We start from the raw sequence: 27,681 nt of genomic DNA, 5'->3' as shown, positions 1-27,681 counted from the left end.
ACAGAATTTGTCTTTGGATTCGAGCCTCCTCACGTTTTAATGATGTAATCCCTTCATGGTATAACTCTGGGTTCATGTTTCAAATAACAACCATATCCATTTATTACACATTTTCCATGTCACAAATAGTACACTCCTTTACACTGGCAGCCACACCGAGTGGTACATAGTACAACTTTTGGCAACAGTCCCTGTGTTGGTCCTGCTCCACTCTGCATGTTGGTCCATTTAGGAAAGAGTTTACCGTTCAAGGTCTGCTCCGTGTCCGGAGAAGGGCTGTAGTTTTTCACAACAAGTCCTGACCCACGACGAGACACAACACACCGCCGGAGAGAAAGAGACAGAACAAGAGAGAGAAAGAGAGAGTGAAAGCGAGAGCGACCATCCATCTCCTCCTCCTCCTCCTCCTCCTCCTCCCTCCTTCCTCCATGCCTCCCACTCACTCCTCACACACCGACTCGCTCAGGTCCACGGCGCCACCTCTGGTGAGCCGCCTCATCTTGCTGAAGTCATGGTCGGTCCTCAGGTAGGAGAGTGAGGGGCCTCCCTCGGTGTGGCTGGCCAGGTCTTGAGGCTGGGCCTGCGGAGGCAGGGGCCTCATCTCGCCGCCGCTGCGCCAGTACAGGGTGTATTGCTGCGGGTCGGACACTCCGAAGGTGGAGGCGCACAGCTGTGCCAGGGCCTGGCTTGTCTCCCCGGCTCTCCACTGCACGGTCCGCACGGCGCTCCGCTCCCCGTCCTGGAACAGTATCCGAACGCACCTCTGGAGGGCGGGAGGGAGTTGGAGAAGAGATGGAGAGAAAAAGAGAGTGAAAATATACTGTATTCATGCAAAACAGAGGTCAAGAGGCTTATGGAGTGAGGGCAAAGGAGGGGGAGGAGAGAGAGAGAGAGATGGAGCCAGAGGAGGAGTGAGAGCTGTATAAACACACAGGCTGATAATCCACTTCAATAAATGAGCCAAAATCATGTTCATAAAAGAAACGATCTCTAAAACAAAGCTCCTTCTTCCCACACACAGACAGCAGATCCAAGAGCTTCGTGTAAAAAAAAAAAAAAAACGTCTTGCTCTTTTCTTACGACTTCATTGACAAACTCCCAGAATGAATCCACTGGAGCACATCCACGTCCAAACTCATCAAATATGATCCTTTCTGCTCGCCGTGCTCCGGTGAAGTTTTCCCTCTGCGCTTCGATCCAAACTTTTTGACATTTTCCAAAGAGCCAAAAGCGACCAAACACACACACACAGAAAAAAACAAATAACGAGCCCGCTCTTGAAACACTTAAGCCATTATATAATGTCAGATTCAACCACCTACAGACGCCCTCACAACTCTCTTTAAAGCGCACCAACAGAGAAAACATGCTGGACATAAGCCCTTTTACCAAACATCCAGCCTTGAGATACATGAGAGAATCCTCTCCCCTGCCACACACAAACACACTCTCCAACCATCCTGCCGGCACACACAACTACCTCCCCCAGCACACAGACGCACACAGGCTCTTAAAGAACAGAAGGAAAGCACACAGTAGCAATTATAATCAACAGGTCTGCCATTATCAAAACTTACAGAGTCACTGAGCTCCTCGCTGTCCGTGTGCATATTGTGTTTGCCTGCTTCGATGGGTAGATGCAGCTCAATAAATTTCATGTTATCTGACCGCCCACTTCTTCATAGCACTTGGCTCACTGATCCCCGCCTGTGTCAGTGGAAAATCTGGCTGCCGGGTGAGTTAGATCGGCTATTTGAAGCCAGGAGAGGCACCACGTGACGAGACAAAAACGTTCTGGATGACAATGCCTTTTTTTTTTTTTTTTTTTTTTTTTCCCATCCATGGCATCTGGTGGACCGTTGTACCAATCTGGAGGCAGGAGAGTGATGATGGGATAGTGTAGGTAAAGAGTCAGTGTGTGTGCATTAGTGCATGCCCAGTCGTAAGCTGGCGGCCCCAGATCAAGGGATTACCTCTAAAAATGTCTAAAAACTAATCCCCCCGAATGAATTTGAAACGTGTTTGCACGCGAAGAAAGGGAATCCAGGTGTGTTGGGTCGCCCTTGATGAATGCTGGTGCTGCTGTTCACCTTTTGTTTCACCTCTAAGCAAATCCTCCTTCTCCTCAACTTTCCGAGCAGCAGCAGCTGCTGCAATACCCCCCAAATCAACTCTGAATTAAATTTGGGTCACTGCTGCTAGTTCTACCTCACCTGCCAGCGTCACGGATGCAGCACAATGTGACGCAGCTCGGCACGCATCACCCATCAGTATGATTAATGCACTGTAATGTCTGACCCCTTTGGGTGGATTAACGCCAGTTGTTTTTGTTGCCGATTGTGTCTTTTGTGTCATTTGAAAGTCATAAAACACGTTCGTCACTTCTAGTGCTGATGAAGAACCACAATCCCAGCAAGTTTTATAAAGACCTGAAATCCTCTGTTTGCCATTTCCAAATATTTGCTAACTGACAGATAAAACTACAGGTTTTGATCGCATTTGTCCACAATTCACATTTGTTGCAAGTGAGGCCTTCCGTCATTTGTCAGATGGTGAGAGATCTCAATCCTGTCGCTTATTATTCTCTGGCGATCACAGTCAAAGCCGCCAGCTGCCGACCGCCGCTTCACATCGTAAATTGGGAGCAGATGTGCAAAAAAGACTGAGCTATTCCTTAAAATTTAAAGGTTTTTGAGGTGACAAACAGTCCTGTCAGTCTAAGCCAAAACGTCCTCTTGAAACTGCAGGTGAATGCTTTAATTGTCCTTGAGATACGCCTGGAACTTTATTTGAGCTGTTTGGCAAGCTGATTTGACTGAGTACAGTATAGAAAGACACACACCTGTGTAAATAAAAATCACGTCATGGAATGAAAGCAGTTTCAAGGCGTATGTAGAGGTGAGGGTTTCCAGGAGTGCAGCGGCCTCAATAAATGTGAAAGGAAAAAAAAGTTTGGGATCACCAGGACTCCTACTGAGTTTTGCCATCTGGTCAAAAATGTTAATGAAACAACTTGGCCCCTGATCATGCATAGGCGACCAGGGAGTCAACATTCACTCTAGCAGAGCTTCAGAAGTCCTTGGCAGACAGGGGCAGACACGCCAGGAGGACATCCATCTCAGTAGTACCCGGTCATTCAGGCATTTTGATCGACCAAGCCAGATGAATGCCAAGACATATGACAAACTTCATTTAAAGGCTATCTGAAGAAAAATATGCTCTGGCCTGATGGGACAAAACTATTTGGGCTGGATGAAAGCAGATATTTACAGGGTTCCTTGAAGAAAACCTGCTCTGGAGTGACCTGAAACTGGATCAACGGTTCACATTTCAGCACCAATGTGACCCAAAGGCGTCCAGTCAAGATGACAGAGTAGTTTTGGGACAAGTCTCCGACTGCTTTTAGGTGGTCCAGCCAAAGCCAAGACTTAAACCCCACAGAACATTGATGGAGAAGCCTGAAAATGACAGTTCACAGATGCTTCTCATCGAATCTGACAAAGCTTTAGAGGAACTGCCAGGAAACATGAAATAAACTAAAATAAACTTACCCAAGATGACTAGAAGCTGTGAATATTGCAAAGGAGCTTCCACAAAGTACTAAACTGAGGATGAATGGATCTGAATACACGGATGAATGAGTCTTCTTCTGTATTTCATAGTCCTTGATTCACACTCAGCTCCCTGCACCATGTAGTTTTGTTTCTTTAAATAATCTTATTATGTCATTCAGTCAATCGTGTTGAAAATATCCCTTCGAATTGTCTCACTGCATAATAAACAACTGCTCCACACATCCATCAGCATTTCACACAGGGCAAGTTTGTGCGAAAGCTATACGCTGAATTCCTCCACAACAAACCTACATGTATGTAATGCTGCCAGTGTTACCGTGGTGGTGGTGTAGTACTACAATCTAACCAGCTCGTGCCTACTTGGCTCTGCTGATTCTCTTTTTGTCTCTGGGCCTCCCGGCTCCGTCTGCAGCTCCACTCCTTCAGCGCCTCCTGCACCTCCTGCGTCACGCAGCCTGAAAACGACTGCTCCCTGTCCAGGCTCTGGATCAGACACAGGCTGGCATACACACTGGTCAGGTAGTAGCCACCTGCGGGCAAAAGAAAAGAGTAGGAGGAAAGAAATACTGCAAAGATTGTCATAAAACGTAAGTGTTTTGTAATTTACTCCTGTAGAAGAACCAATAGTAGTCAATTTAAGTAGTAACCATTTCAACTATGCGGTTAGGGTTAAGCTCAGTGATACAACGGTAGAATATTATAAGAAAAAAGTGCTACGTATTTTACAAAATGAGAATAATGACGCCATGTTACAAAATGTGTAACGCCTAATGTTGCTAAATGCTAATATTTAAAAAACAACTTTTGGGGCAACTATAAGCATTTTTTAAGTTTTTAAGTTCGGGAACTAGACCGCATCCCATATCATTCCATTTCCCACGCTTATCTATAAAAGTGTGGCCTAATCTTTTCTCTCTCTCTGTTCAACCCTCTTTTCTTGTCTTCCTCTTCCACCTTTCATTACAAGATCCAGGGGACAAGGATTTGAAGTTTTCTGAGATGTGCCCCCACCCTGAGTCTCAATCCTGGGTTCCTCTACCATCATCCATTTACACATTCCGCCCCCTTCATCCCATCCCCTTGACCCTTTTCAATCCTTTTCATCCCATCCCCTGTGACCCTTTTCATCCCATCCCCTTGACCTTTGTCACCCCTCCATCCCTTTCTCTCAAGACCTGTCTACCAATAAACGTATTTGCATCAATTAAGCATAGTCTCCGTTAGTGAATAGACGAAATATATTTGCCAGACTGACAAACCCACAGAAAGTAGAGGTTGAACATTTTAGCATTTAGCTGCTGGAGACCAAAACAGAGCTAATAGGAGATGTGTCAGGTGAGTCCACATGTGCATCTACTTGCTGATCTACAAGGAGTTCAACTATTCCTGCATGAGGAGGTTGCCTCAAACATCATCTGTCACTAGTACATTTGGGAACAAATGTAGCATTTAGGGTTTAGGTCATACCCTCCCCTCCCAGCCAGGAGGGCTCCAGCAGCTCCATCATGTACTCCACCTCTATCAGGATATGAGGTCTGTTGCACTCCACAATCACATAAGACAATGACGGCAAGAAGTCGTCCCAGCTCACTTCTTGTCCTGCAAAGGAAATAAGGGAAGGACAGCAAATGAAAGAGGCTGCCGTCATATACTTGTGTAACATTGGGAGGTGACTATTTGAATAGAGCTATTCATGCAGGATATTGCAGTGATGTATGAGTTGCCATAATTATACCCAGCATACAGCTGCACTGACGTGGCAGTGCACAATAGAAGACAGGTTGTGCTACTGCTTCCACAGTCTGAAATGTGGAGCTTTTTAAAGCGACAAAACACTCATCTCTGCAACGATTGTTGACCTTAATTCTTTTCACAGGAAAGATTTAAAGCAATAACTACGCCATGTTTATGAATGTTTAGTTGGTCATCCTCTTTTTCTATTTAGTCAAAAACCTCAGGGTTAAACGTTGAACTGATCAAGTTTTGACAATGCAGTATGAATGAGTCTCACCATGTAAGGACCCCATGGCCTTGTGGACACACTTGCACACTTGCAGCAGCAGCAGCACCTTGTCGATGGGTGAGTGCGTCCGCTGCATCAGTGCCAGCTTCTGCTTCACCCTCTCCACCTCTCTGCTGTCTGGGACGCCCGTCCTGACGCCGAGCTGCTCCATGGCCGCGTCCCCTTTCAGGTGCAGCATGTTCTGGATGAGACGATGGCTCGAGCCGTCCTGGCTGTGCAAAGCCATCAGGGCTTTCTCAAGGTGGGACTTCAGAGGCCTCAGCACACAGGAGAACATGGCCCTCTCCAACGCCAGGTCTGCGGACAGAGGGAGGGCTTCAATGTTTGGGGGGGGGGACTGAAAACTGCTCTGACAGAATGAAAGAGAAGAACTCATTCTGTGGGTTTTATTTATATGGGTCATTTGCAGGTGGAGAAACGTGTCTACATATCTCGAGGCACTGGCAAGACGCCCAGAAAGGTATGCTGATCACTGCAGGAGAATTAATAGAGCGTCAACAATGAAACATGCCTTCGGAGCAACTCAATATTTTTAAATAAATAAAGCCTTTCAGAAGAAAAGGAACGACTTTGTTCAGTTTTGATTCTTTCCTGCATGTAGCGGCACCTACTGAAATCACACAGCTGTGCTAGGGATTTCAATTCGGATTTGTCAATGTGTGACAAAAATCGGATTTTACCGTTTTACAACTGGGAACAAACAGAAAATAAGCAAGCACCAATACTTTACACTTTAAATCATCCACAGAGGAATTGTGCCATTTAGAGCTACAGAATGAGGAAAAATGAATGTTTAACCTTGCTAATTAATTTTACATATCATACTATATCGCCAATAGTCCTCTCTCTGCTTTCAGATTTACTGTAATATATGAAAGGCATTATTCTCCATAAAACCTGGAATTTGTCTTATTAAATGGAGTTTAATAAGAAGTAATCTAAATTTTGGGATTATAACAGAGCATAATCCAAATAATTCATCATACTCTTCTACTGTAAAGCTCACTGTACAAATAACCACTGTTTTACACATTTAGATACATGCATGTGCAGATTAAGCTTGCAGGGGGGGCCCAGAATCAGTTGCTTGGCCTGTTTATTTACCTCCTTGAGCAGTGCCAGGGGTCCAGGAACCGTTTTACCAGTTCATCAAAATTCTCAGCACACATGGTGTGGATATATGGATAAAGCTGCTCTTTGCACATTACAGCTCAGGAATTTGTGAGCTTGAGGGAAACCTTTTTACGTAACTTATCCTGGCTTCAGTGGCGTCACGTTTACTTGTAACCTTTTTGCTGACGTTTTCAGAAATGGTGGAGGTCATTTAGGATATTGTATTTTGTCTGGTGTAAATACTGATATTTCGAACAGTTTGATCCTTTCGTAATCCTTTCGCATTTCCTACATTATGTTACTACGCTCGTTAGCTTGCTAAACTGTGGCTTCTATACGCCTAGATGTCATAGAAATATTTAAAATAGAGATCCACAACTTCCTCATTTTTGTCAGTTTCGGCATTGTTCAGTGAGTCTTCACAACTATATTTGTCACACAAGCTAAAGAGTGAGCTTTAAAAGCGCTTAACTAAGTCTGTTTTTAATGATGAATTTAAGCTCTGGACAGAGCCAGGCTAGCTGTTTCCTCTTGTTTTCAGTATTCATGCTAAGCTAGACAGACCTTGTCTTCATTCTGCCCCCAGCACACAGTAAATCGCTGAACAAATGGATGGGTTAAATGCAGAAAAATAATTTCTCCATGTGGGAGAAATTATACAAATGTCAAACTGTTCCTTTAAAACCTGTTGCCACTTTCTTAGCCCATGAAAAGCTAACCACTTGGAGATACGGGGTTCTTTTCTTTGGCCTGGCAACAGTGATATTTAATACTCATGCACAGTACACATGCATGCATGCTCTCACACGTGGAAACACACTCTGTGAGTCTCCAGCAGTCAGTGGGCAGTCCTGACTAAGTGGGTAACAATTCACCAGTGTGCACTGTTTTCCACTCATCATAAACATCCCCCTCTCCCTCCTCTCCACCCTTCACGTTTCCCTGCTGTATAATCCACCAGCATCTCCCCTCCATCTACCTTACTACATCACTCCCCCTCGTGATCAATCATTCACACCCTTCATCCTGTTTTTCTACCTCCCTCTCTGCTTAATCCCAGCGTCCATCTCTCTCTCTTCGCAGCTCTGGAGAGTAACGTTACATGTAATGTGATTACAGCTCTGTCACTTACTGCCTCCTCTGAAACAGCTGACTTTTTTTCAGCTGTTACTAGCCGACCTGTAACAGATTACATTTTCAAAGTAACCTGCCTATTTCCATCCCTCCCTCCCTCCCCTGAATCGTGCTGCTCTTCAAGTGAGCGTGGGACTGTGATATCTTTTTATGATAAACGAGGGGGAGAAAAAAAAAATGCAAATGCCTCCCACCGACGCAAAGCGAGATAAATCAGAATCGCAGCGCAGGGAGGAAGGAAGGAAGGAAGGGAGGACGGAAGGCAGCGGCCGACCACTCTCTCTCCCCTGAAGCCTCTGCACAGCCAGGCAGCCAGCGCACGCTTACACACATGCACACCAGCCACACACGAAGCAGTTCAAAAAAGAAAAACCTACGCACAGGACTGTGTCAAAGGATCTGACTACAATCCCTCCAAAGTAACACCTTGCCACGTCTTTACAATAATCACGCGCTGAATGTGATGAATGTGAGTGCGGGATGCGTCGGGCCGGGCTTTCCTAATACTCTTTCCTAAATACCAGAGACAATATAAGCTACAACAACAATGAATGAGGCTCTACCCCTCCCCACGCAAACTACTTTGTGTTGACAGTGCCTTTCAGTGGAGCCTGGGCAGCCCACCATTTATCAGAATAGGCTGTCTGTTTCCATAGACCTGCGTCCTCTGGCACCGTGTCTATTGAATCACATGTCTTTCTAATAGTACAGCTTCTTTTTATTTTCCACGTTTCTCTCTCTCTCTCTCCTCCAGTCGCCTGCTGCACTCACCGTCCCCTCCCTTAGACGCGATAAACTAATCACGCATTCATATGAGAACTTCACGAGGTTGAGGATACTGAGCCCAGACCGTAATCCAGCGCAGTCAGCAAAATTCAATCAAATCACTGAGTGAAACTAAGTTAGTTTGAAATGTAAACAAGTTAAACATTGTAAAATTACATTTACGTGCATAGTTTGGAACACTTTTTAAAAGACAAGTGGATGAACTGTCTAAACTGTTATATATATAGGATTACTGCTTTGTGGTTGTATGCCACCAACAACCAATCAAGTATAGCTCATGTTTTCGGAGAACATCAAGACATCATAATGATGTCTTTGATTATCCTATTTGACATTTGTAGTAAATTTTGTCATGCTTGGTCAAAAACATATTTTGAGAGGTCAGAGGCCATGAATATGACATTTGACCTTTGACCCCTGAAATGTAATTATTTAATCCATGAGTCCACATCGTTGCCAAATTAAGGCATTGGCGAGATATTGTAAGAGAAAATATAATGCATCCTGCTGTGAGGCATAAAAGCCATAGAAATATATAGAGGGCAATATAAATGCTTTGTTACTTATATGTGAGGCTATAATAACTAAAGCACTAGAGGCTGGACACTGAACCATGATAATGTGGTAGATAACTCCTTGAAAAACCCTGATGTGTAATGAGTTTGTCATCAACGTTTCTACTTTCTTGTCATCTTTTGTTCCATAAACTTTAAATCAACAAATTCAAAAAAATATATAATTACAATCTGCTCCACTTGATTGATAATAAAAGTCACAGTTCAAACAATAAGTTCGATAATACTATGTGCAATAAATCTGTACTGACATGTTTACCAGATTTCTGTTTACCTTTCTCGTTCTCTGGCACCAGGGTTTCAATGGGAGGCTCCAGCTCGCCGCTGTCCAGCAGGCAGCACTTAGCCTGGGACAGGAACAGGCGCAGACCCTGCAGAAGCTGCACAGAGGTCACACGGGGCGAGGAAGAGGATGGCGAGGAAGAGGATGACGACGAAGAGGTCAGGGATTTCAGCACGTCTCTCTGCTCCAGGAGGAAGTCCTGAACCATGCCCCCGAAGATTGAGCGCCTGTCCCTGGACAGCTCCTCCACCAGCCGAGTCAGCCGCTTATCCGGAGCAAAGAAGCACACGAACGCCTCGCTCATGCGGTGCATCCCACCGCGGCCTCGAGAGCGGACGAGCGGCGGGCGCTGGTAGGTGTGCATTTGGGTTTGGGCCATGCTTTCTGGATCTGAATCTGAGTCATTGTCCTCGTCCATACTGCTGAAGGAGCTGCTGCTGTCGAGCTCGGCCAAAGACGGAGCCGGGCGCCGCTCCAGGGCCAGAACGGCCACCTCGATACCTGGCTCCTCAGCTCGGGCAGACGGCTGGTCCTTTGGAGGCTCCTCCACCTTGGCAGATGTCTTAAACAATAGAGAAGCCATCATCTTACATGATAACTCATACTTGAATGAATCACGCACTGACTTAAGACCGACAACACGATCTGAAACACAAATAAAGATCCTAACGCTTATTACTTGCGGCACATAGACAGACATCATGTCGTCTTCCTCTGCAGACCCAGGTGACACAGCAGGGGTTCTCCTCAGGACGCCTGCCCCGGGGTGAACTCTCCTCTGCGGGTTGATGTCGGATTTGCGCAACCTTTCTGACCCACCAGGTTGCTCCACTGACGGGGGAGGTGAGTAGGAGCCGACCCCCTCCAGGGACAGGTTCATGGAGGTTTCAGAGAGCCGGAGCCGCATGCTGCGCTTGAAGCGGTGCCGTTTATTGGAGGCACTGTGGTTTGTGAGTTGTGGCTGCTGCAAAAAATTTAAAAGTGGATTCAAGACTGCACCTTCCCATAGATAATAACTGGTTCAAAATGTGTTTTCACCTGTTATTTTTTCTATTGATAATCCTTAATAATCCTCAGACATCACATAAAGAACCATGTGACGTACATTAAGATAAAATGCAGTCCCCTAATAGACTCAATGAAGGTTCACTTGACCTCACACCTTTCATTACTAACCTTGCTAACCTCCAGCTGCAAGAAGAGCGGGTTGATAAAGCAGAGTTTGCCTAGTCTGCCTCGGGTCAGCAGGGAACATCGGTCCTGGGCTGTCTGGCTAGTTGATGCAACTGGCTCCATTGGACCGTTTTGGATGTCTGAAGCACTTGGTGAACTCCAGAAGTCTAGTTGGAAATACAGGAAAAGGAGAACAATTAGATATTTAGATTTTAATTTAAGGTTCTCATAATTATATTAACTCAACAAACCACACCACAATATAAAATGCTTCATACATGTCTGAGACAGCGCTTTGCTTTTTGGTGATCTTTGTAGTCATGCAAACACTTTAAAATTAAAACATTACAGTTCTTATTTTTTCTCCTTTAACGAACTGAAGGGGAAAGAAGAAAGACGGTTTTCAAGTGACATAACACACACACAATATTTCTCTACAGCGAGCTGACTAGAGCAGACTGATTCTGCAGAGCCATGATGAGAAAGAGTCTGGTTATCATTTTTAGCCCTGAAGTCGCACCTCTCTCTTCACTACAACAGTACATGTTACTGTGTTAAAGCTGGCAGCCACTACTTTAGCCAGTTCTTAGTTTACTCTCTCACGTTTGCAACTTTTCTTTTCAGTCAGTGATTTCACCCTGGAAATATGTTTTGAACTCACATGCTGAACTCTGAACAGTATTTTGTAAGTATAATGATTAATGGGCAGCATATAAAAAGAGTTCACCGTCATGTCTGGAGATAATGTGAGGCTGTAAATGCTAAAGGCTAACTTCAGCATGCTAACGTTCAAATATTATGCAGATATGCTGCCTTCAAATGGCGTTCAAGAGGTAGCATACACTGCAAGGAGCGAGAAATGTGTTCTTGTTCTCGAGTTGGCAAGAACAAGCACAAAGTTAGCTTTGGCCATGTCATTTATAATGCACTAGAAACTAAAGCACAGAACTCCGGGAAGTCCTCATAGGGCCCTCCAGCTGCCATGCGTGCTAAGCATTCTGGTAGATGGACAACGAGAGGCACTTTTCTTATTTTCGGATGTCAGCCAGTTGTTTTGACAACTATGTCCATCGGATATCGCCGTTCTTTCAGCATACAGTATGCCTATATATCTACCCATGAGAGACTAGCGGTAACCAGTGATGGGCAAGCTACTTGATATTTGTAGTGAGCTAAGCTACTAGCTACTCTACAATAAATTCAGCTTCACTACACAGAAGCTACCACCCATAAAAATGTAGCAAGCTAAGTTACAGTCTGTCAAAAGTAGCTTGATAAGCTACATTAGTAGCTACTTTCAGTTAATCAAACTGCATGCCAAGTCAATGCAATTTTAGTGATCAACACAACTGTCAGTCAGATAAAGGCTAAAATATGATTTATTCATTGAACAATAGCCCAATACACAAAAAAATAAATACAAATCAGAGCACATTTTTAGCTCTAGTTACACAAGAATGCCTTTTGAAATTGTAAATAAAATAAAGTATGTAAATAAAGAAAAAATTATAGGAATGAGCCTGAATAGGACAAAAATATGAGTTTAGTTTCCAAATTAACATTGTATTTTCATTACAAATTAACACTGTAATTGTATTTTCCTAAGAACTATTTAACTGTAATTTAACTGAATTGCTATATTTCAACAAGAATGCCCTCTGAAATTGTAAATAAAATACAGTAAGTAAATAAAAAAACATGGTCTCCACCAATGTTCCATCTAATTTTTCACGTGTCTGGGCATACACAAAAACTGTGAGTACACTGTGGACCACTGTGGGCTACACACCAGTATCACACCTGTCCAAAACCTGAGATCATAGCAAGTTACATAGTTAATCAAAAGAATCCCATTATAGCAGTAATTTCCGTTACTTTCAATATAAGTGATTTGGCCCACTTAACATAAAAAGGACAAAAATCTTGTTGTTCATGAGCCGTGTAGTATATGTCAGTGTGAGGGTTCTGCTGTTGTCTGGGTGAGGAAGAGTCCTGCTCTGGAAGAACTGACACATGTACACCTTTCAGAGATAAAATAAACCCTGTATTAAAAAAATATTAAAATTAACAGATTAAAACCTGTCCTGCTTAACTTAAAACTGTATAAATGAATATAAAACAATAGAAAGCAGAGCATTCCTCTTGTAATAGTGCAATAAGAAAAGTTCAAACAGAAAATTTGAGGAAAAGTTGTAGACACACACTCCGACAGCCATTCCATCTTAAAAGAACCACATTTAATTTTTGCTTTGTCTTGGTGAGTGGATGCGCCACTGCCTTAACCGCACTGTTACCTAGCTAACCTGCAAAACAGCGGCGCCACGGCGCATATGGGCGGGGCACGTACTGTCATGATTGGCAGCGTAAGTGAACCGCATCATATCATTGGCTGGACAGCTGTCACTCACTGAGTTACATTGCAGAATGGTACATAAACAAATAACAATTTACTTGTTTAATTTATTTATAGTTCATGTTGGATTTTTTTATGCGCTGCATTGATTTTCTTGTGCGCGGAGAACGTGCGAGCAGTGCGCTCTTCTTGCAGCTGGAGCTTAGAGGGAACATTGGCCACTAAAGTGACATATTTTTGAAGGTATGGCCACCACGGTGTATGCTCATGCTCTTCCACGGATCTTGGGCTCTCTCTCTTTTCTCTCCAGTATGTGTGTGTCGCTTGTCTATGTCGTCACCGTGAACATTCTGTAGGCCTACGCATGCGCGTTTTTGTTTTTGTCGACACAGAAACATCCTGTTTTCCTAATTTGTGTGTTTGTTGGCTGCAGGGAAATGCTGTTGTGTGTGAAATGTCAGAAATGTCCAGGAGAAATTAGCTTTCGAGGACGCTACCGCGCTACTCGATCAATAAAAGAGCTTAGCTACTGAAAAGTTACTTGGTTTTGTAAATAGCGACGTTACTGCCAAGCTACTGACAAAAGTAGTTAAGCTAGTAGCGCGCTACAAGTAGCGACGCTACTGCCCATCACTGGCGGTAACTCACAGAGCGGCCGCTAGCGTTTCCACATTAGCCACGCCCATTCCAATATAGGAAAGTGCCTCTCGCGCTCGTCGTCTATCTCTGATCTCGCCCTCATCTCCCACAATGCTTAGTGCATGTGACGTATACTGCAGTGGGCGGGCCCTATGAGAACTTCCCCGGAGTTTGGCACTTCAGTTTCTCGTGAAGTATAAATTATCTGGTTAGAACGAACTTTGTTCTTTTTCTCACAGACCTAGGAGCTAGAAAAATTTCTCGGTTCTAGCGGAGTATGTAACAAACTTAACAGTTGGCAAGCTACCAACTGAATGACTTGATGTAGGAAAGGCAACAAGCATAATGAAAGGATGAGGTCGTTGGGGAGATTGTCAGATTGTTCTCAGATTTATTGTAAAGTTTTATGACTAAATCCCAACATTTTAACTTACCATCCATCTTGACCATTTCTGACAATGTCAGCAAACACGTTATGACTCATGGAACATTTCACTTATGTGATGGACAAGACCACACAAGGGATCCGTTTAACGTGGACTTATGATCATGATAAACACAACTGCACTTGAAGGCTGCTGTATTTACCAATTCATCATACACTCACTGGCCAGTTCATTGGGTACACTAGAGAAAACAAATGAATTCTATTCTGAATACCATAACCTTCATGAAACTAAGATTGAATGCAGATCTGTTATACTAGACTGCAGTCATTTCTAGTGAGTGTAGTTTAGCATGTTAGCATGCTAAAAAATTCTGGGGTAGGAATATGATTAGTTTTGGTAATGCTAAATGAAAACTAATAGGCTCACAAAACGTTACGTCTTGATATTCAGCAGCAGTCCAGTTAGATCAGTACTATACCCACTGATCTATTTCAATAAGAATCTCCATACTAGCACAACTATTATGACAATCTTAGAAAGGTAACTATTGTAGTTTGGGGTAATTCAGAGTACCTGATTAGTTTTTTGGACATGGGTGAGATCAGCAATGACTGACCTTGTCCCATGTGCGAGATGGCCTCCAGCTGCCTGTGTGTTGCGGCGTTAGCAATAGCCTCTGGTAGCTGCAGCGGGAAAGGCAATACATCCCTGCAGATAGAGAAAATCAAAACATTGTCCAAGCCTGGGCTCATGTGTGACCAAAGGTTTCAGGCTAATTAACACCAGGCACACTGCATGGCAAAATGTATAAGGACACTTGTAAATGTAAACCAGATATGAAATCATTTGAAAATCGTAACTTTTAATCTGTTGCTTTAAGCTTTTTTTGGGTCTCCCATCAGATTTTCAATCCTGGCTGCAAACATTTGTTCCCATTCAGGCATAAAGAGGGAGGTCAGCCACTGATGTTGTATGAGGTTCATCACAAAAGTGCTGGATGGGGTTGAAGTCTATGCCAGTGGAGATGACGGTTATGTTGAAACAGGATATCCCTAAACTGAAACCACAAAATTGCAAGCATGCTGTTCCTACATCATTAATAGTTCTCCTATTTAAGGAATCCTAAACACAAAAGCTCAACCAAATTGTTCACATACATTTGGTCATGCTGTGCATCAGTTAATATGACATATTACCTGCTGATGCAGTAGAAGGCCACCAGTCGACACAAGTCCGGGAAGCTGAGTGCCGAGCTCTCCAAGGCGAATGCTAGTTATGGAACAGACAGAGTGTGATTGGCAGCTGTGGAGGCCGCGAGACACTTGCTCAGATTTAACAGGAAATACGGCAGCAGCAAATATTTTCGAGGACCTATCTTCTCCGAGCTGCATCACTTCATTCGATAAGTGTGTGAACTGCTGTGCAGCACAAATGCTGACTAGAGGAGTGTACCGCCATAGCTGCAGGGGGATAACACATGCTAATCCAGCTTGTTTTATACTCACTGGAGTCCTCCTCACAGATGAAGCACTCCTTAATGGAGGAGGCACTTCTGTCCGCTGTCACTCTCAAACACAGCACCTTCCTCTGGCTGGAGCTGCATTTACGCACTAAAAAAGTCTGGCATGGAATCACAGAAAAACTGAGTAAAAGGGAGTTAATGTCTTATTAAAGTGTGTATATTTCTATTTCTGTGCTACAGGAATATCCAAATGAGATGCAACATGTTAATTTGTAAGTTTTAGCGGTGGTGGTGTATGTTTTCTTCAACTCTGCACAATGTTTGGATAAAAGTTGAATGCAGATGGATGGATAATAATGCACTCCTGTATCCTTTTCTAATAATGCGATAGGATTAATGTGACGGATTGCCCCTCACCCCAATAGGCTCTCTGAGCAGGATGTAGACGGCAGAGTCCTGGTTGAGCGACAGCTGCAACCACACAGGATGTGTGAGCAGCAGGCGATCCAGGACGCTGAACGCCCGCTGAGAACCTCGCTGGGTACTGCCCACCTCCTGCATCTGCAACACAGAGGTGTAGTCGTCCAAAAACATCAGATGAGCTGATCCTGCCAATTATTTCGGCCTCAAATACCAACTGTCTTTTAACTGACAGAAGGCTTTTTGCAGAATCCCAGTGATGATGTGTGATACCCAACAGGGACGTTTCTTTGCCTTTACTGGAAATAGCTTTTGATCTCTGCTTGGACGTCCATACAAATGTGACTTTGCTTCATCTTTCAATTGTTGAAATTGTTTAAATAGTTCTCACCATATTCTTATGGATAATCTTTCTCCTCATCTTCTGCAAAATCAATGATGGTCCATGTTTTAATATTCAGAGTTCTACCTGAAGGGTTTCATTTGAGAGGAAAGACTCCAGCATGTGGACTCACTTGCCAGTTCATTAGGTACACTAGTAAAATTAATGCATTCTAATATAACAGTCCTGCACTAAATCTTCTTGTTTTCATTGTGGAGGCAGTGGTTTGTAGTACTATTTGTTGTACTGACTTATGTTTGTATTATTTTGGAAGTTGGACACACTGAATTCTTATTTATTGTTTTATAGATGACCATATCAAATATCTTAATATATTTAACTTTTACCTGTGGTCTGAAAGTGGCTTCAACTTTTTACCCAACTTCAGTTCAAAGTTCCTAAACATTTATAGCCGCTTTACATCCTTCTGTTCATTCTACAATGTGCCAAAGTGTCGCTCTGTGCTTGAAATGCTGCACACCTCTCCTCCTTCTGTCTTCACCAAAACAACAGAAACAGCAAATAATCTTCATAATGTATTACTGTCTGCACAGATGCACCTCCACATGTACCTAAAATGACCAGAATTCAGTTTGAACTGTGTGTTTTTGCTTATTTTTGGCCATTTAACGTTAGTATTCAATCAGAGATTTACTTTCTCTCAGATCGGCTTGCTGCTGGATGTCACACTGTGTGGGCTGCCGGCGAACGCTTGCGAGCGTAGCAGCAGATGGTTCCCATGGCAACCTGGGCCTACACATCCTACCAGGCATTCCCACTCAGTGAAACACCCTTTCTCTGACAAGTTGGAGATGCGCGTGCCTGCACGGGCACGCAAGCACACACTCATTTCTACAGTATACGCACGCCAGCATGAACACACACTTGCACTCACTGTTTGCTAAAAGGTGACAGGTTTTCCGGGGTGCAGAGGTGTTTTATTTATAGGAAGGTTTTTTTTTTTTGTTTTTTTTTCAAATATGACTTCACTTTTTCGAAATACAAAAAAATGATGCCATTAACAATCTGAGCTCAGATGCAGCAACCTGTTGTATTACTGTTAGAAGAAGTATTATGAATATTGTTTCCATTCAATAACACATTTGAATTTTTCACATTATTCATCAGCTCCTGTCACCTGTTACATAACCCTCCTCCTGAGGTTACCAGTTATCTCTGAGCCAGTCTGTTCCCTGTACGACCATTAACTGTGAGCGATAAACACCACTTGAGGTTAGAATTCAAGCGAAGGAGATATCAATCGAATAAAAGGGTTGGAATTATATAATGATCACAGGTTTGTGCTGACAGCTGCAAGACTTAGGCAAAAGAAGTGTGGCTTAACTTTCCAATGGCAAGAATGAATAGTTTGAAAAATCCCAAAGAGCAATTTAAGACTCATGCCCTGCTCTGTATTTGTTAAAGTGCAGAGATTTTCATTTAAATAAAAGTCTGATGAGGTAATGCAATGGTGGGAGAGGGTACTGCAATAGTAATGTGTTTGCATTATTATGAACTCTGTGTCTGTGGCCACATTACCAGGGGAAAAATATTTACTGCTAACATAATCACTATAAACAGATAAACTGGATAGGAATGCAGAAAGTGTCAGTCCATACGGAGATTGCTGCTAACACAAACCAAACTTTTCCAACTGCTGCAGCTTCACGTTAACAGCATTTACCTGGCGAAACATTTGTCAGTGATTTTAGCACTTTCTGCTGTTGTTCAACAAAAATGCACCTACAAAACAAAGACAAAATCATGTGTGGCATTCACTGTCAGTCGAACAATAAGTATCAGCAACAGTTAGCTGTGAGATGAAGAGCTGCAGCATAAAATCTGATCACAGCTGAATTATGGAAGAAGTCCAATTATTGTCCGATTTCAAAATTAAATCTGAAACAGCTTGTCCCCAGAATTGACTCGTAGTATTAAACTGCATTTGCTGTTACCACCTGAGACTAAAAGTGTTAGATCAGCCACAACTGAAGCGTTCAAGATAGCAAACCTGCACTACTTCGCATTAGCCAAACTGATTCATCTTCATTCAGAAACCTTGTGAAAGTACCTAATACTAAAGCATACACAGTTCAGTGATACAAATTCAAGCTATTTATTTTTTATTTTGAATAGAAGACTGGGGCTAACTACCACTAGATTCATGAAGTTTTGTATTAGCATTAGCTCATGCTAGCTAGCTGCAGTTCAAAGAATTTGCTGCCAACACTAATCCTTTTTTAAGGCAGACATTTTGGATTGTTGTAGCAGAAGAAAAGGTGAAACAAACTTCCATCAAGTGTCCTAGTAAGTCATAACTTTACTTACTAGTAAGTCATAAGTCATAACTTTGTGCTAAACCTGGACAAGTCTAGCCACAGTCGGTTAAATAAAGAAGTCAGAGATCCACTTCTTAACCTCAGAACAGACACATTTCACATGTGCATCGCAAGTCAACAAACACAATCATGTTCAAATTACAAACTGAGCTTCTTTTGACGTGAAGGTGTGCGAAAAAAATATCATGTGCGTGCATGTGCGTGACTCTGAGTGGGCTTGCAGAGTCACCTCATTGTATATCCGGAGCCAACCACCACGCAGATCCACAGTCCGATGACCCAACCACACACAAGGCTACAGGATAGGCAGAGAGTGAGGAGGAAAAAAAAAAATACAGAGCAAGACCCAAGAGTTTCGCTAGCCATTTCCAGGTCCGCCTTACATAAAATGCAACGCTGCCCACACACACAGAAAGACTTATGTAATTCCCTCAGAGAAAGAGAGACACGCAGAGAGGGAGAAACAGAGGAGAAAGATAAAAGATAAAATGACGAGAAGTAAAATGCCACGACTGAAAATTAAAGCTGGATAAGGAAATGGCAACTTCAGCTGGCCCGCAGCGCTGCAGCTCAGGCTGGCAGACTGGAAATGTAATAAGCAGAAGGAGACGTACACTGTATATTTAACAAGGTGTTTTGGCACCTGAGGGCAGCAGCAGCAGCAGGAACCCAGCAGGATAGAGCAGAAAGTCTGATGCTGCTGAACGCTATGAGTACTTAACAAGATGAAGAGACGGTTAGGGCAAGACTTGTCTGAAGGGGGATGGTGGGAGTAGTGGGAGGAAAAGGAGTGCTGAGCATAGCAGGGAGAATCTGTCGGGAGTTGTAGAGGAGTTTTGGAGAAGGCTAAATTATATTCCCTCATCTGGGAGATGGGCTCAGTAGAGGGGGGTGGGCTTGTACAGTCAAACCCGGAGTGAGAGTTGCAGTGACTGTTAATGGGTATTTTGGAAAGGAAACATCAGATTTGATTGTGCTAATGTTGACTGACTGCTGCAGAAAGCCTGACTACTTTACACCTTGCAAGAGATGAGAAATTTGGAAGCATGACTGCAACACTGAGCAGAAGGACCGACCGACGTGCTGGATGAGCGAGTGATGACAGACTGATGGAGTGACTCAAGCACTTACAAAAGACAACATTTAACGGATCACAGCAGGTGCTATAGGTAACAGTGTTGGACTATGCTTTCCATATGCCAGTTGTACTTAGCTTTTGAGGGCACAGGTACGAGTAACTCGTCAAGTTCATGCACTCGACAGATAACATCACCACCTGTCACTTATGGCAGTTAAACCAAGACCAGGTTCAAGTGAAAAAGAGGGCGTTAAGGTGAGAATTAAGTTACAAAACAAAAAAATCGAATACTTTTTTTAGGAGAACAGTGTGGGACGAAAGAGATCACTGACAATGAGCAGCTGCTCAGCAAGAGGCTCGGCTTCATGCAGATGGACAACATCATGCTGTCCAGATTTGCCGGACGCAGTTTGTCCGCCTCCAGAGCTGTGTCCTCCAGAGCTGTGTCCTCTCCGGCTGCAGAGAAGCACAGTGGCGCCCCCAAGGGATCAACCTTGTTTGAAGACTCCACGCCACATCCAAAAGCTCTGTTGTGTTACACACCGTTGAGGAAGAAGAGTTTGGTAAGGCGTTAGAAAGAGAACCACTGGCTGAGTTAGGGGCACGCACACAACTTCACTTATGTGCAAAGTGCATGGAGAAGGAGAATGAGTCTCAAATGAGCTTAAAGTCTGTAGATCTATATGTCTACTATTGAACTATACTATAGTTTGGTAATGTTCTTCTTCTTGACTTTTGAACATTTTGTCTTCCTTCAGGGTATTGAGTTTTGAACTTTCTCTTGTCATGTTTGGTTTCCCTTGATTCCTTTTTTATTTTTGGAATGGTTCCTTACCTTGTGTCTTTCAGTTAGTTGTACTTCTGGTCTCTGTGTTACCTGTGTCTTGTTCTCTCATCCCTTTGTCTTTTGTCCATTCGTCTGTTCTCTTACCATGGATATACCTGTTGTGCTTACCAGTTGCACCCTTGTTCCTGGATGTTTTTCCTCATTCCTCATGTCGTTGCTCGTGTTCCCTTGTTCTCTGAGTTTTGACTTCTTTTTGGTTTTTGGATCATTTGGATTACCCTGTCTCACTTGCTTCCTCATGTGTCCTGCATTTGGGTCCTACCTTCCGCTACAACACTTGTCTCCCCTGGTAGTTGAAGCAATAACACAAACACTGTTGTGTACATACATATGAAGAATACCTACAGTCTACAGTCAAGCCCAAAGGAAGTCCATCAATCACTACCGTTCTTTGACTGTAATCCATCCTCTGAAACTCCAGAAATTGTTTAATTTCATTCTGTTTGCCTGACAGAAACAGAGGCGGTCCTGGCTAGATTTACGCCCTGAGCGAACCATCCCTTGCCCCCCCCCCCCCCCCCCCCCCCCCCCCCGCCGCCTAAAAAAAAAAAAAATTACCCCCAAACCCCGCCACCAACAAAACAATATATTATATTATTTGTATTATTTTATTATATATAATCTTAAATACAAAAAGGTAACAAGAACAGAGAAAAAACAAGGTAAATAAATGAAATACAGTATATAAACACCAATGTAAATTGCACAAATCCTTCATCACAAGATCTAATAACCATGCTTGAAAATTTTTTATTTTTTTTCACATGGATTGCGCCCTGGGCGGTCGCCCACATTGCCCATAGCAAAAACCGGCCCTGGACAGAAATGTTAAATTCATACAACCTAGAGTTACATCTGTCGCAGTCATAGTCCTAGTCGCTGTAAGCTGCTCCATTTTCTTTCCTACAGTTGCCCCCTTCTTCAGCTTTGGTTAACCAGTCATTGCTTGTTGACACAAATCATAAGCATGGGAATGTTGCGTAAGACCAAAGATCCCCATGCTTTCCCTTCTTCAGTTCCTCAATGTCATCCATCCATTTCAGAAAGTAGGAACAATTGGCTTGCATCAACATGAAATCTTTCTGAGACACAGAAGGTAATAAGTGAAAGAAAACATTCAGCTTGCAACATTTAAGACGCTAACATCACTCCATGATAATGCAATAACAAACACTGACTATAATTAAAATTAACTAGCAATATAAGAAGCAACTCTTTTTGCATACCATCATGATTTAGCCTGGAAAATGCTCAGCAGTAATGCAAAATATACGCAATTTGAAGTCAATTAATGAAAAATGGTCCTACATTTCCCAGAATGCATTTCTGCAGCCTCCACAGAACATGTGAGCTTGTTTTAAGTTGAGTTTCATTCAACTCAGTGGCGCTCCAATGATGTGTATGACTATATGTTACTGTTACTCTTCTGTGCGTCATGGCATGAAGCCCAAATGATTTGATTGACCCAGCAGATCTTTGCAGGAGAATAATTAGTTCCCAACGGAGCAACTTCAGACCAACTTTCCCCCACAAAAATGTTGTGGCCGCAGGAAGTTCGGGCTGGCCTCCAGGTTATACAGTACTTCACATTTTGCCAGTTATCCACAGGAAAAAACTGAAACAACTCAGAGCATAACAATACAAGTCGAGGGACAGTTACAGAGACTCCCGAGACAGCAGCAGAGGGAGGATGAGGTTCTCGACAACATCTCCCACCCCCTCGACACTGATGCAACTAAACAACATCTCCAGACTCTGCCTCGTCAGACAAGGTGCAGCACAGAGTCCTCACAAAAGTGACCTCCAGCCGACACACAAGCAATGATGGCGACACTGAAAACAGACAGCCATGTTGTGCTCTTTGCTCGTCACATCCTACATATGGTGTTTCCATCTGGAGATTTTGAAAGGGAGCTATTACATAGAAGGTCTCCAGAAATTCACACATTTTAAAATATATCTCTATAGAGTTTTCTTTTTATATATATATATATTGTACGTATGTCTTGCTTTTCTCGTCATGGAACAGCGGACAGTCTTCTAACTTTTTAGTAGGTCTTACTGGTTACTGTGTAAAATGTACACAGTGACACTGCAATACATGTACACTGTAATCCATCACTGTACATGTACTGCAGCTGCAAAAATGTATTTGGCTGTAACTGATTGATACAATTACATAAAGCCAAGTAATTCATTCACAAAATATGTTAAAACTTCTTACTAAAATGTGCTCAAACACACACCTCCTTCTGCTATGGCGAATAACTCCTACAGGCACACTGAGCAGAAAGCCTTGGCGAAAAGTGAACCCCAAACTTTGCAAAAAACTTTTGCAGTCGTGACTCAAAATAAAATGACCATGCACACTGTCAACACTACATCCTGCAACTTGACACAAACTGTCAGCGACAGGCGACTGAAATAGGAAAGAAAACGAAATTGTTTGTGTTAGTTTTTAATAAGTAAAAGGCTCAAATTTAGTATGTAAACACTCATTCATTCATTCATTCATCTTCTGTAACCACTTGTTCCTGTTAAGGGTCACGGGGTCTGCTGCAGCCTATCCCAGTTGTCATTGGGCGAGAGGCAGGGTACACCCTGGACAGGTCGCCAGTCCATCGCAGGGCTAACACAGAGAGACAGACAACCATTCACAGTCACATTCACACCTACGGCCAATATAGAATCACCAATTAACCTAAGCATGTCTTTGGACGGTGGGAGGAAGCCGGAGTACCCAGAGAGAACCCACGCAGATGCTGGACGTATTGCCTGCTTAGACCTGCAAAGATGGTCGTCGTACTTTATGTCGCTCTGCCTTTTTTTCTTGTTTTTTAATGAATACATTTAGATAATGTCTTTATGTGCTATTTTCTTCTTAGGAGACTAGGATTGTCAACTCTTTTCTTATTTTAACGAAGAAAAAAAAATAGCATTAAATATTCCACAACTACAGATCTACTGAGGCTTTGCTAGCTAAGATAGCACGTACCCCTAGAGTTTTCAATTGCTCCAGAATAATGGTTGTTGATTGAAATGAGGCAGAATTAGAGAATTCATCTACAAGAAACTTCACATTACAGATGCTAGAGGGACTAGCTAAGCAGACATTGCTATGGCTAATTGACCTGGAGTTGTGGTAAGCTCAAACAGCCAAAAAAAAAAATTACCAACTTTTGAGCTGGTATTTTGGATGTTCTAATAAAAGAAATGTCAAAACTAAGCAAGAGCGCTTAAAGATTAAAATACAATTGTCCTGTGTTATTTATATGATAGCATCGTACTCCTGAACAAAATGTGTAGCTCTTTTAAAGCGTTTCTAGCAAAAAATAAGTTTGTGAAAGAAAGAAAGAAAGAAGAAGATGCTAGTCAAACCGAGGCTAGCTAAGAATAAAGACATCGCTATGGCTACCTGAACTGTATGTGGTCATATTACAGCAGCGTTGTGGCCAAATAATGACTTTCACAACACAACTTTTGTTCTGGATTTTAATATTGTAATGAAAGAAATACAAAAACTAAGCAGGAGTACTAAAACATTAAATTCTCATCTCTATTAATCAACAGCCACGAGCATCAGTCAGTGAGATCTCTCATTTGCACAAGAGTGACCATGACGGCGGCTAAGTTTAGCCATCAGCCCATCACTGCATGCGTAGGATGACTAATGGAACAACATAATTGCAGTGGGCTATAAGTATCCACAGGAGGCAACAGTGGGCACGGGGGCCTGCTGACTGATGACAGGTGTCCGTTTTGATGCCTGCAGTAAATGCGGCGTAGCGATGGCACTCGGGCCAGTGACAAGGAAGTGAGAGCTGTGTGTTATCATGTGTGTGTGTGTATGTGACGAAGTTGTACAAAGGCATTCGAATGAGTCAGAAGCAACACTTGGGCTGTAGGAGAGAAGAAGGACTGTTAGCATAACTGTGAATTTTCATAATTTTAGAAGCATATCGCTTAACTCGTGCGGTGATTCAGAAGAGCCTTATCATAAATAGTGTTGTCAGACCAGAGGTGTGTGTGTGTTTAAAAGAGAGTGCAAAGCTACAGACTATCCATCATGATGTCACAAAATCAATAAACTGATCCATATTTCTCAGTGAATGATTCCCGAGGCATCTCTTTGGATTTTCTCTGCAGTATGACACAGAGAGGAACCACACAAAATCTGAATCAACACTCAGTACTCCTCTTTTGTTTTAAGGAAGATCACTAAAATAATACATAGATAGAGACAGGATGGATTAAAGTCAGGAAAAAGGGTCAAATATATATATATCTATATGTTTGCTATCAAAATAAGAAAATTACAGTTGTGAAGTCCACAGTTATGGACAGCGAAATTGATAAAGTCATCATCATATTTTCTGGTATATTTTCATATTTGGTTTGCTAAGTGTACACAAAGGCACATAGAGAATAATATGACTAGTCTCTATTTTCTGTTTTAACTGGTCATTATCATTTGACATGTTTTTATCTTCATTGTTTTGTATTTATGCCACATAACTTCACCTTTCAAGTTCACATTTTCCATTGTCATCAACCCCAGCTACTTCCAGTCTCAGAAATACATCATATTCCACCTGCCCAACATGAAACGAAAGACAGACACTTACTAGTGCAGCAGCAGCTTAAAGTAGCACATTTAGCTTCTAAAGAGTCAAGATATTTCCCTTTGGTAATGACAACAAACAGAGCTAAAAGTGAGGGAATTCTGGTCTTATTTTCATCTAGTGCACAGAATGAATGACAGTGTTGATCGTTAATAGACATGTTAGCTAACATATTAGCCATCAACTCAACTTAGCATTGTGCTACACTTGTTTTCAATTATACTACATAGTACTAGCCTTTTCTAGTCTTCATCTAGGCAACATTCAGTTAATGTTGCCAATAAAACACACCTTTTTTTGGTGACTGGACATTTTGTAAATAAAATGATTATTTCAGCCATTTTGGTTATTCAAAATACTTAATTAAAGTGAAACTTGTAAAAGGGGCATCATATGGAAGGTTCCAAGAAACAGTAGAACTATTTGTTTCTGCAGATTTACATGTGTCTTCTAAAAGCAAGAAAGTTGAGAGGCTACTCCAGAAACAAAAACAAAAAAAGCCCAGTCTGCTCTGATGGGTCAGCTCCAAAGGCCTAAGCAGAAGGCGGCATTGCTGCTAGTGAAGGAGAGCCCTTCTGCAAGGGTGGGACATGAGAACTGAGGAAAGCATGTCATTGGATGCAGGATTAGTACACGCCCCCAAGTGCTGGATGAGTCATCAAAAGTCTTTTACCTTTAAGATCACCTACAAAACAACTGTTTTGTAATTGTTCAGAAAGATACGGACGTTAAGGTGAAGTATATGAAATGTGAAAAAAAAAAAAAATCTAATTTGATTTCATGGGAGGCCTTTAAGGACACAAAAATGCTATTTGACCCTTTGTAAAGGCCTCACATACTCACACAGGTGCGTATAACAAGTCTAGTTGCCTTTCTTAACTTGTTTTGGATATACCATGACCTGGAGGACTGAGAACCTTCACAGACTTATAATGTGTCCTTCTCCAACAGGTGCAACAAAACAAGAGTGAGGTAGTGTTTGTACACGCCCACAGTTTTCAGAAAAGGTCTAATCAAGCAGCGTAAGTGAAAACACCAGCAGGCTATAGGTGTATAATGACAATGTTTGACTGATGATTGAATTAAGTTTTGACTGATGTTTGTAGGTGACTTTAATTAGTCACTGAGTCATTTATTTTCTCCTAACGATATTCTGGAGCTTGTTTGGAAAGACTGTTCTCGAGCTGCAGTGCCAAATTTGTCCATCTGAACAGGTCATTCAATCTTGCATCAAGCTCTGAAATGTAATTTATTTTTTTCCCTCATAATAAGCCACGAAAACTTGCCAGAATAACAGTCTAGTTACAGCCTATCCACTCGCCTCCCGTGAAAACTGAAAACCAACTTTTTCCAAGATGCTGTCACCGAAACACAAAACAATCTCACAAAACTGTCACATTCTTTTCACACCACATTCAATTAAAAACAAGGTTGAATATGAGCTGCTCAAAAGCGTTCACACTTTTCGGAGGAATAAAGGTGACGCGTGGTTGCCAGCGATTCTTCTGACTCCAATTACAGCTGCGTTCGGTTACCCCAAGTTAGTGCAGAGAAACAATAGGATCCATGCACTTTTTTATCATCACATATCCTGCCTTCTCTGATCTGGTTTGACCTCCGGGATGATGGTGTGATTCACAGCGTGACTAATCATGGAAGAGGAGCACTTCATACAAAATGTTATTTCTGTAAAAGGGCTGTTAGGTAATACCAGAGGTTTTCAAAAAAAGAAAAAAGTGTGAATAATATCTCTAAAAGACGGGGTTTGTGTAAATTTCGTCAAAATACTGAGCAACACCAGTCAGAGACTTTACGATAACCTTAAAGTTCAGAATCCTAAAGGTCAAGAGCTAGGTCACTAAGAACGTTAACATGTTGCTTCCAAACAAACTGGAGGATCATTAGATTTTAGAATAAGGTTTTTGGAGACTTCAAAATCCAGATTTTGCCCATACAATGTTTTCTTCAATTCCACATGGTGCAACGTTTCCATTGTACTTAAATTCGCAGGTTTTTCAAGAATTTCTCCGGCCTGGTACAAACCTTCCGAGCGTCGCATTGACAGTGACAATGAGGGATCACCGTCATCCTCCATTTTCACATTGTGTTAGAGTGACCACAAGAGGACAAACGCCTGCATTAATTTTCTACTCTCCGAAGCAGCCGGGGGAGGGAGGACGTCGAGCCAGACCCCTTCCTTTTCCAGCGTTTCCAACTCCAGTCACGTTCCTTGCCAAAACCTAGCCTAACTGTTACATCAGGTGCGAGTCTGTTGACACAGCATATCAGCGGCAATCGCATTTTAAGGAGTCACGCATCATAATGTCTGGTTTTAGGCTGATTCTTTCAACCACTATAAGCTCTTAAAAGCTCAGTCACAACGTTTGCATTATCCACAAGATTTACGCAAGAAACGTATGAAAACAACAGGAGATATAGCACTCCGGGTGTCTGAGAGTTTGACAGCAAAGACACATCTCTAGATTTA

General features: G+C 42.5%; 1 protein-coding gene across 1 annotated transcript; it reads right to left on the bottom strand.

Moving 5' to 3' along the window:
• Window positions 1-439: 439 nt before the first annotated feature.
• On the bottom strand, window positions 440-26,412 carry rin1b (Ras and Rab interactor 1b; the record flags this gene model as incomplete). The annotated part of the gene is made up of 12 exons (XM_084541556.1): window positions 440-763; window positions 3,936-4,105; window positions 5,043-5,174; window positions 5,587-5,895; window positions 9,481-10,051; window positions 10,169-10,453; window positions 10,666-10,829; window positions 14,660-14,751; window positions 15,240-15,312; window positions 15,549-15,663; window positions 15,923-16,066; window positions 26,341-26,412. 12 exons carry the CDS (start codon window positions 26,410-26,412, stop codon window positions 440-442), a joined length of 2,451 nt encoding a protein of 816 aa, XP_084397682.1.
• Between the last annotated feature and the right edge of the window lie 1,269 nt (window positions 26,413-27,681).

The sequence above is a fragment of the Chelon labrosus genome, assembly GCF_963514085.1.
Source record: "Chelon labrosus genome assembly, chromosome: 1".
Lineage (NCBI taxonomy): Eukaryota > Metazoa > Chordata > Actinopteri > Mugiliformes > Mugilidae > Chelon > Chelon labrosus.
Note: the sequence above shows the minus strand (reverse complement) of the source record. Positions and strands in the feature narration are given on the sequence as shown.